An 11,777-nucleotide genomic window follows, 5' to 3' on the forward strand; every position below is an offset into this window, starting at 1 on the left:
AAAAACCCAGACCACGGCCAAGATTCAAACTGCAGTTAAGGACCCCACAACTCACAAAGCTGTGAGGTGTCAACAAGAGCTTGGCGTGGTTTTCTAATCCCTAAGGGGTGGGAACGTTCCTCCTGGATGTCCCTCCCAACTGAGTTACTTATGACAATTCAGCAAAAAATAGTGAAGTGTTCAAGTGAACCAATTTTCTCCTCATTCTCAGCCTGTATTTGAATAGTTATGTGGCATGTCGCAGCCTTGCTGGCCCATAAAACCAACCACCTTTATCTGCTTCACTCACTAGTATCCCTCAGGTCACCCACTCACATGAACGCCTAAAGCTATCATTCTCCAGGCTTACTGAAGGGAATAGTATTGCTGTATGTCACCAATAACACACAAGAAAAGATCATAATTGTCACTGCTGGGAGGATGTATATGAACAAATCACAGTCCATCAAGGTTTTATCTTTCCTCTGATGAAACAGAGAGAGAGAGAGAGAGAGAGAGAGAGAGAGAGATGGTTTTCTCAAACTAATACTGTTCTGTTTTGAAAATCAACATGCTCAGTGTCAGTAATAATAATAGATATTTTTTTCCCCACATATCTTTCTAAAAGACTTATTAGAGCAGAGCATCCAAGCATAATGAGGGGTCTGATGAAAGCTAAATTTGCCACTAGCAGACTTAGTGTAAAGGTTGCCTCAATTTTCCTGAAAATAAACAAATACAGTACATACAAAAATAATCACTGCATGGACCAATTACACTCCCTAATTGGGTAGTTTTATGTAAGTTATTCACTAAAATATGGATGATATGACACTCACTTTACCAGAGATTTTGTGCAGTGTTCTGCTGTCTTTGTGGGTCAGTAACATTTAGTTTTGCATATTCATAGATTTTCTTTTAACCTAAGCCAACTAATGGGAAGTTTTTTTTAGAGTTGCCAGATGTCACCAGCAGTTTTGTCTTTTAGCCCAAAGAGCCTACATTGTTCTTTCAATCGTCAGTCGAGAAAATTGAGGGTGGAGGAGATTGGAGGAGTTTATTCGTTTCGTGCCTTTTCAGCATTTTCCTTTTTGCCATAAACTCGAGTCGCTTAACTTAATACATTACGGTGTTATCACACTGGCAACATTATTATTTAATCTTGCCATCAACACAGACATCTTGGCACCACTACTAGTAGTGGCTAGCTGCCGCCATTCATGAAATGCCAATGATTATCATCTTGAAGCCAATACTGATGACTAAGAAATTTTTTTTTTAACTTCATGAATACTTTTTATGGTATCTTCGTACGAGGCTGTTTACTATAGTTTAGTGGATATTGAATTGTACTCGACTAACCTACTCAAGTTTTTACTTAACACAGAAGCCTTACTGCAACTTTTTGTCTTTCAGTACAATGTGACAGTTGTGGGTAAGGCTGGAGGCGGAGGTGAATATGAAGTCCAGCCAGGCTTTGGTTGGAGTAATGGTGTGGCAATGCGTCTTCTGGAACTATTTGGGGATCGCCTCACTCCCACTGAGGGCAACTCTGCTGCCTCACCAACCCTGTCCTTAACACTGGGTCTCCTGATGGGTTTACTCTCCCTTGGAGTTCGATCTCACTTCTTTTAGCTCACTTTAAATGTTAATGTTGGTGGTCCATTTTATACCATTCAGACAGCTGAGGAACTTTTCACATGTTACTAAATGTGAATAGTGCTGTTGATGTTCTGTAGGTAAGTGTGGTGGGACGGGTCAACATGCTGCCTCTGTTACTCATGATTGTTGTGCATGTGTTACATGATAGATGGATTAGGAAGAGTTTTTTTCAAAATTCTTCAATAGTGTGCATAGTGGAGACGTCTTTTCTGTCATAACTGTGTTTGTGGGTAATTGTCCTAATATAATGTAAATATTTTATATTATCAGATTGTAAAGAAATCGTCAATTCTTATTTCAAAAGGTTGTTGAGTAACGTGTGTGCATTCTTGCATCTCCATACAATCTCACACAAGCTAAACTTTTCTGGGTGGGGCACTTACATCTAATGTAGTTTTCTTTGGTTTTGTGCAAGAACTGATAAACAAAATATATAACAGAAATGCAAGTCTGTCTCAAGGACAGTCTATCATTTCCAAAACACTGAATAAAGCTACAGCAAAGTGAGAATGCACATGTCCTTGTAGATTTCTTATGTTTATTCTAGATATCAATTTTATCTGTTCGAAACTACCCACAACTAGTCAGTAATAATATATGAAAGGTGTGTCTGTATGCTTTGAAAGAAATCCAATAGAGGGAGGCTACAGGAGATGCTGTGTTCTTGTGTACACTACAAGTGTTATACAGTGTGACCTAAAAAGGAAAAATGAATCATTAAACTTAATTAATGAATTAAAGGATTATAAATTTCAAGTTAAAAAGAAATTAGGGATTGTGAATTGTAAAGTACAATATAAAAAGACTCTTGGAGTGATATCATGTCAAGGTTATCAATCAACAAGGTAATGCACTCTTCAGCCTCATCTAAACAGGAATACAGGCAAAGTTTACTTATTCATTTTACTGAAATGAGACAGCTTCCCTAACCAACCCTCTAGCATTCTTCATAAATCACAATGTGAAAATCCCAGGTTTAATCTTTGACTGCTAGGTCCAGACTATAAGAATATGGTGATGTGGATGTTGTGGGCCAGTTATAGAGCAGCACAAGGCCTGTGTTAATGTGGGTGCTCCAGACCAGGCTTGTAAATGCATTTTTTGGCACTGGAGGGAGGTGAGAGGGCATGAAAATGTTAGTTTGAAAGTAGTCATTCTAAATAACACTTTCTTTATTAGGTTGGAATGTAAATATTTTTTCACACTTGGTTGATACACTATAAAAAAAAATTTTATTCATTTATTTATTTTTATTATTATTTTTTTTTATTTTTATTTATTTTTTTTTTTTTCTCTCTCCATTTAAACAGTCCTATTTTAAACATGGTATTCTGTAAGAATACCAAGTCCTTTGGACTAGTTTTCTTTTAAGATTGGACTTACTTTCTCTTGTCCAAACAGATTTATGATAATGAGTATTGTATATCTTTTGTTTATATACTATATACTTTTATGTAAGGCGTGCAAAGTTGTTTTGATCTCTGGATGTGATGCTAATTTGTTGAAAAATGTAGGAAATTCTTTAGAGGATGATCCATGTGCACAGCATCTGCTTTGGTATGTTAAGGTTAGACAGGCTCTTACCTGTGAGATAGTGGACAAGTCATTACTTCATTAAGAAATGAAGCCTCATTTTGGCTTTCATGTGTGGCATGGGATGTATCTAGTCAATTTGTTTTGATTATTTCATTCACCTTAGTTTAGTATTGATGTTGACAACTTATCAGCCACAAAGCTGCTTTATCCAAATGTGTTACTGTAACATTTATTTTGTATGTTTGGTACACAATATATTACCAAACAGCCATTGTAACATGGACATAGAAGATTCATTATTAACATCTCATGCCCTCACAGGACCTCAATCAAATATACACAAAGGGGTGACATTATTTAGCTTCTCTTGTGATAGTTGCTTAAGTTAACTCACTCACAAGCCTCAAGGACTAAGATTGAGGCATGGTGAGTGATTTACCAAAGACCATTTGATAGGGAAGAGGCTTTTCTTTCATATCACAATTCAACCTGTCATTCACCAAATATTTTCTTTAAACCAGGTGGTGTTTCAAAGAATAATGAGTTAGAAAAAAAAAACTAATTTGAAACTTTAATATTATTTTCAGTATTACTTTCTGTTTTATGAAAGCTATACTTGAGAATGTGTTGTGTTATCAATCTTTTAAACGAATTAATCTGTAACTCGGTAACATCACTTCAGTCTAAAGGTCAACCCACATCAGTCCTGTTCAAAATATGGATATTTGTAATTCAGACAAATGTACAATTTCAATTTCCTCTGATTCCTTGTGTCCTCTCCCATTTGTTGTAATATTTTGTAGTCCAAGGAACTGGAATCCCTGGAATAAATGCAATTAGTAGCATTCATAATACTATGATGCACTTGATAAACCACTCTGCATATTTCCTGGTTACTAGAAAAGATGAAAATAATTGTGTAGGCCTCACCTTGGAATCTTGAATATTTCCTAAAACAGACCACAACAGTAGTCAGAGTATATAAATTTTTCCTAGTGTGTTTTGGATTGCACTGTTTTGTATTACTGAGATGGCGTTTATCTTAACATTGAAGTTATTGTGATATTTTAGTGGAAGTTACATTTTTAAGCTTTTAAGACAGTAGAGAGGCTCTGGAATGGAGAAATGGCAAGTTTAATTTTGCTACTTGTATCACCAACACTAAATTGGAAAACTTTACGCCCTCAATAAAGTAATAATTTTTTTGTAATTCGGTAATTTTGTATTTCAATCAACACCTCTTAATGTAGTAATAATAATCTGAATAATTAAGATGAGCAAACTGATTATAAACAATAAACTTGCACAATTCTATTTACAACTCTCCATGAGTCTGGCTGTGTTAGTTTCCTGTACATTATATGCTAACTTTATATAGTCTTGTGGTCGTGGCATCACTGGGACAGCAGCAGGGTAACATCCTCTCTGATTCTTGAAGTTATGACTAACTAGAAGACTTACTGCAGAAACTTTAGTTATGATCGCTTTCTTAAAAATTAGTTACATATTCTTTTATTCTAATAAATGTGGATTCTTTTATTCTAATAAATGTGGACTGTAAAATCTTTATCTTTATCATATAAGATAAAGTTTATAAATGCATAGTTCATCAATACTTCTGAATACTACAAGCTAAATTAATGTATACTTTTTCACTTATAGCCAGACTTTTTTTCTTGCATCATATAAAAAGTATTAAGAAGGATACTTGCTGCTGCCTCAGAGAGTTGACATTATTTGTTATATTATAGTGCATATATCATATTAATGTCAACTCTTGTTGTATCATTATGTACTATTGCTGTGTGTACACTGGGAGAATGTTAGAATAAAATAAATCATTTTCTGGACTTCTGGATATCCTTACAAAATCATCCCCACTGAATACACATAAGCTATGCTAGAAAAGATGGACAAAATTTTTTGTCTGTATCAGCATCCACACTATTCAACTACAATATGTACAGTGGAACCTTGGTTCACAAATGTCCATGAACAAATCCATAGACGAACCAAATTTTTTTAACAAATTTTGTCTTGCTCCATGAACAGTGTTGGTGGCTTTTGTGTGAGATGGCATCACACAGTGCCAGTTGTTCTCATGGTACCACACTGTAAACAGTATTTCTTGTGCTTTTTTTTTCAGTACACTGAAATGTATAATGATTGTGGTGTTAAAATGCCAAACCATATTATATGTTATAGACATAAAGAAAACTACAGCAGCAAAGCATCTTGGAAAAAATACTACTGTTCATTCCACACAAAGGGAAATGGAAAATAAGAATTTTCTTACAAATGTGAAAAACTAAAAAAAAATATTATTTCCAAATTGCTTTGACAAGTCTTGGGAGTCATGAGATTCTGCAAGATGTTTGTTTGAGCCACCATATTTGTCATCACAACTAATCACAACACAGAAGTGCCTCACCTCACCTGCCCCAATCAGAAATCTTAGAAAGATCAAAGTTAGGCATTTGGCATTCTCTGGTGTCCCTGTGGGAACTGTTAACTTCTAGAAGGGTTGGTCGTCTCTGAAAAGACATGGAAAGGTGTAGAGTGGGGGATATCATCAGCTTAGAAGTGGATAGGGCAAGAAGTTTGGTTTAGAACATCATTAATGAATAATAGGAAGAGAGTGGGTGGCAGGATAGAACCCTGAGAAACACCACTTTTAAGAACAGTGACTGTCTACCTCAGCAGCAATAGAATGATCAGAAAGAAGACTTGAGATAAAGTTCTGTAAGAGGATAGTTTTGAGATCAAAGCTTTGTGCGAGACTATTAAAACCTTTGATATGTCTAAGGCAGCAGCAAAAGTTTCACCAAAATCTCTAAAATAGGATGATCAAAACTCAGTAAAGAAACCCAGATCACCAGTTTAGCAACCTTGATGGGAGCCATATACTAGCGATTGCATAGAAGATTTTGAATCGACAGATATTTATGAATCTTCCTACTGAGGACTGATTCAAAAACTTTAGACAAGCAAGAATTTAAAGCTATAGGACAGTAGTTTGAGGGATTAGAACAATCACTGAATATAGGCTGAATATAGGCAAACTTCCAGCAAGAAAGAAAGGTAGAAGTCAATAGACAAAGTTGGAAGAGTTTAGCCAACCAAGGTGTAAGTATGGAGGTACAGTTTTTGAGAACAATAGGAAGGACCCTATCACGTCCATAAGCCTTCCAAGGATCTAGGCCAGTGAGGGCATAGAGAACATCATTGCGAAGAATTTTAACTGAAGGCATGAAATAGTCAGAGGGAGGAGGAGAGGGAGGGACAAGCCCAGAATCATCCAAGGTGGAGTTGTAAGCAAAGATTTGAGAGAACAGCAGTCAGAAATATGGTAAGGAATACTAAGGGGCAATCTCTCAAGCAGTTTGTTCTATGCCATAACATGGATATCAGGGACATTTCTTTTCCATGAAAGTCATTGACACTTGGAACCAGTTGCCAGAATATGCTGTGTCTGCTGAATCTGTTGCTACATCTACACACCATCTAAATTGGATCAGATTCTGTATGATTTCAATAAACAGATTTCTTGCCTGTTTGTACTGTGGTCATTGTGTTCTTGGTTGAGTTGTGTTGGGTATCAATTATAATCTTTTTGGTGTCGTCTTTCAGTTGTTAGCCAAGTTGACAATACTATTGTCATAGATCTTAAGTTTTGATGGTAGTTCTACACTACATCATGGTGTTGTCACATTAACCAACGAAATGTGAAATCTGCATCAGGGCCGTTTCTAGCTATAGGCGGACAAGGTGATTGCCTAGGGCCCCCAGGCCACCAGGGGGCCCCCTGGGGAGCTTGGAAAATTTAATTTCCTAAGTCACCCAGGGGCTCCAACGAAAAACTGAAATCTAGGGCCCCCCAAACAGCATCTTGCCTAGGGCCCCCACAAAGCTAGAAACGGCCCTGATCTGCATCATGAAGTTGTGGTTGGAGGCATCACCTTTTTAGGTTGAGAAAACCCTACCTAAGTAGGAAATCTGAGTAAAATATGAAAACTTCAGTACTTTGATACCAAACATTTCAATAATTAATCAAATTTTAAAGCTACTGTTAACTGGTTAGCCTTTATGAACCTTAGCTGGTTTAAAAGCTGTTTTCATATATGTACTGATTTACATTCCTGTATTCATATATCCAGGAACAGATCTACCATGCATTCACACAAGTTGTGAAGCTGATACTCTTAAAGCTCTTGTTTATTAGTCACACTGTTTTTTTCCGTAAGAGATGAAATCAGTCAAGGGCAACAGAAATTGTGATTAGAATAAGGATCATACAGCAAGGGTCAGGTACCTTTGTTAGAAACAAGGCTGGTAGCCTTTAACTTCCCTGAGCTCGATAACTATGGCAAAATCCAACTGCCCAAGTCAGCAACTGTGATAAACAAGCTATTTACCATATCATTAAGAGCCTGTACTTGTCCAACACTTTCATTAGAAGATACCGGAACACCTTTAGCATTGCAATTAGAACAGCAAAATCTGATCCTGCTTTCTTCTAATTTAAGAATGTCCTCAATAAGGATGTTAGACAAACCAGTGTAGGCCTTCATTCATGATACCACTGATAAAAAATGTCATACCTATGTAATAGAACCTACAGCCCAACTACTGACTTGCTACCACATGGATAGGAGCTGCTGCTACATCACATTTTTGGACCCCTAGAGGTCCGAGATCTTTTACCACCCGCCATGATATCAAAACAAAAACACACAAGTCGCCAAAAAAGCAATCACACACTGAAACCCCAAACCGCCCTAAAAATATCATGAATACATTTAGGTAAACAAACGGCACTATCCTAATATAAAGTGCCAAGCTAACTAAACCGAGAGAAGAACTGCAGGAGACAACAAAACACATCTGCACCCCACCATGTCTATGTGGTGGGGAGGGGCGGGGAGGCAGTACTTCATGTCAAGAACAGAAAACTGAATCATTCCCATAAAAAGAATAACAAATTCAATAATCTTCTTATAAAGAATAGCAAACTCTGCCGTGAGTAGGTTAACTGACATGATCCTGTAATTATTCATGGTTAATGTTTACTATTACCTAGCACTTGTAAGTAACTCATGACATGACTATGTGCATGTGTCAGTATACTCACAGTAGCTAGTAGCTACTCCTAAGTTTTGAAGGATCTTTTTTTCTTTTTTATAGGATATAATATATAAATAAATAAATAAATATATATATATATATATATATATATATATATATATATATATATATATATATATATATATATATATATATATATATATATATATATATATATATATATATATATATATATATATATATATATATATATATATATATATATATATATATATATATATATATATATATATATATATATATATATATATATATATATATATATATATATATATATATATATATATATATATATATATATATATATATATATATATATATATATATATATATATATATATATATATATATATATATATATATATATATATATATATATATATATATATATATATATATATATATATATATATATATATATATATATATATATATATATATATATATATATATATATATATATATATATATATATATATATATATATATATATATATATATATATATATATATATATATATATATATATATATATATATATATATATATATATATATATATATATATATATATATATATATATATATATATATATATATATATATATATATATATATATATATATATATATATATATATATATATATATATATATATATATATATATATATATATATATATATATATATATATATATATATATATATATATATATATATATATATATATATATATATATATATATATATATATATATATATATATATATATATATATATATATATATATATATATATATATATATATATATATATATATATATATATATATATATATATATATATATATATATATATATATATATATATATATATATATATATATATATATATATATATATATATATATATATATATATATATATATATATATATATATATATATATATATATATATATATATATATATATATATATATATATATATATATATATATATATATATATATATATATATATATATATATATATATATATATATATATATATATATATATATATATATTGTTTTTCTTTATATTTTATAAACTCATCACGCCTGCAAGAATGTTAGATTAGGTTCAGGTTAGGTCAGATTAGGGTCAGTTTAAAGGCTAGATTGGCCATGCTGGTCTTGTTCAGTATATTTGCGATTTTGTTTACGTTGTGACGTCACGGAGAAAATTATGAAAATGTGGTGGTGATGTAGAGAAGATTTTAGAATTGGAGGGGGTAAAAGAGCATATTTGGGACCCTTTAAGTGAATTCTACAGCAAAAATGGCTTACCAAATCGGTGTTCGATGAAATGGCTGGCACTCTTCGATGACTGCTTCCCTCTATGTACGGTGTTGTTAGAAGCGAGGATTAAATACTTGTGATGGCAATAGTCATCGTCACCAGAGGAAGACATGTTTTTGGGTAGCTGTTTGTTTAAATTCCCTTCCCGCCAACCAGCTGATACTTCCCAATCGCTATGTGTGAGCGTTTTCCGACTAGAAGGACTCAGTCGATACTTCTAGCAATTTCAGACGCACATTGACACGTGTGAACCCACCTTTTACCTACATTATATTTCTTTTGGTTTAGGCTAGTTGGTCGGGGAAACCAGAACAGAGCAAAGTTCGCATTTACTATAAAAAACAGTTTAAGGAGACAAACGGCCATATTTGATAAACACAGGACTTCTTGTAATTGTTCACCCTATTCACTTGTAATCAAGCAGACATTATCTAAACCAAGAAGTCCCATAATATCTAACAAGTCATACTAACAAAATAAACCGAAACTGCAAATTTACATATCCAGACATTATTTATCTAGTGAGAAAAGAATATGAAATATTTCTCTTGTTTACACTCTCGTACTCACGTTGCTTATGAAGTTGTTATTCTTTCTTAGGAATGCGCATGTGAGGCGAATGACCGTACAGCGGTGCTGGGAGAGAAACCCCACCGCGGCCAACAGATTAGGTACTGGATAGGGCAGAGTAAAGATGGACACGTGGAGCCCCGAGCTGCTCGACTCGTGAGCTGCCAGGTATCGGAGCCTCGGAGTAGGACTAGGACGCTCAGAGGCCGGAGGCCGCGGAGGATGACATGAGGTATTTTATTTTTAATATTCACGATATTTTAACCTAAGTTTGGGCTATCACTTTTCTCTACATAATAGTTGAGCCATAAACACCTGAAATCAGAGCCTGTACTACGATCGATGTGCATTGCAATTTCTTAACAATTCCAGATATGTAACGTAACACTGCTTCACACACAGTTTATACAATGTTTCAATAATGAATAGAATCGCGGGATGTGTAGAGCATCACATCAATGCGTATTCCACTTTGTGTTCAGCATACTCTTCTCAGAAGTGTATTGCACTCCAGCATCACGCTATACTGTCTTATCCTCTCTCATGCCACACACTGACACGCTTGCGATGATGTGATCGTTGATGTTGTCAAAATTACAAAATATCGCAGGGATGGTTCTTGCTTTGGTCAATGTGGGCGGCCGCCCAAGACGAAATCTATTTTGGGGCGTCCCTCAAAAAAAAAAATAACAATAAATAAATAGATAAATAAGATAAAATAATATATATATATATATATATATATATATATATATATATATATATATATATATATATATATATATATATACACACACACACACACACACACGTTTTGACTTGAAATTCTTGATTTGTTAAGTCTTTGCACTATATATTTCTTTTTCATATAATCTATATATCATTACTATCGTATTTGAACACCCAGTGACCAGCTCACACAAACCTACAGTGCACTGCAGGCACCCATTCTTCACAGGTCACTCCCCTTTCAAATTTGCTTAGGATAAGAAAAATTCCTACTTGAGTGCAACTTTACTGGTAAGTGATTGTGAATGCCAAATACTTAAAACAGATGGCTCATGATGTTACATGAAAAAAAAAAAATAAATAAATAAATAAATAAATAAAAAAATTCAAGCAAGGTCTCAATTATTCACTGGAAGGGAACAATTCTTAAATAACAATCCATTGTCACATACACTGTCTGGTACAATACTGTAACATGACCAGCCATTCTAATGCCTCATGCCGTTGGTCAAGACTTCATATTCTTCAACAACCATCTTTATATCAATCTACATATCAAACTATTATTATTCAACATGCATCTGAGGGGTACTAAATATCAAATGAAGTGCTTACAAACCTTTTAGGTCAGTGGTTCTTAACCTGGGGGGGCACGAGCCTCAGGTGAAAAGTAGAAGTTTTTCCATTTATGGGTTATTTTCATGACAAAAGCATGGGCCAGTACTGTAAAGATAAGCTTATAAAATAATGCAAAAGTATCGTCGTTACTAACTCGTTTTCAAGTCTCCCAGACATACCATTTTTCGTATATCTATGTG

At 33.7% G+C, this 11,777-nt stretch overlaps 1 protein-coding gene and 1 long non-coding RNA gene across 4 annotated transcripts in view; one reads left to right on the plus strand and one right to left on the minus strand.

Annotated features, from left to right (window-relative positions):
* LOC123518630 (trehalase-like) overlaps positions 1 to 5,027 on the plus strand; it is a 177,180-nt gene extending 172,153 nt beyond the window's left edge. For all 3 annotated transcript variants that reach the window (XM_045279546.1, XM_045279545.1, XM_045279544.1), the window contains one exon: positions 1,396 to 5,027. In XM_045279546.1, coding sequence (XP_045135481.1) covers positions 1,396 to 1,614 — 219 coding nt within the window. In that variant the 3' untranslated portion in view covers positions 1,615 to 5,027. The remainder of the gene's footprint in view (positions 1 to 1,395) is intronic.
* Positions 4,708 to 10,764, minus strand: LOC123518631. Its single transcript, XR_006678850.1, has 2 exons — positions 10,231 to 10,764; positions 4,708 to 5,711 (listed from the first exon to the last, which is right to left on the minus strand). It is a non-coding gene; the product is annotated as an uncharacterized LOC123518631 (long non-coding RNA).
* Positions 10,765 to 11,777: the final 1,013 nt, after the last annotated feature.

The sequence above is a fragment of the Portunus trituberculatus genome, chromosome 44 (genome assembly GCF_017591435.1).
Source record: "Portunus trituberculatus isolate SZX2019 chromosome 44, ASM1759143v1, whole genome shotgun sequence".
NCBI classification, from domain to species: Eukaryota; Metazoa; Arthropoda; class Malacostraca; order Decapoda; family Portunidae; genus Portunus; species Portunus trituberculatus.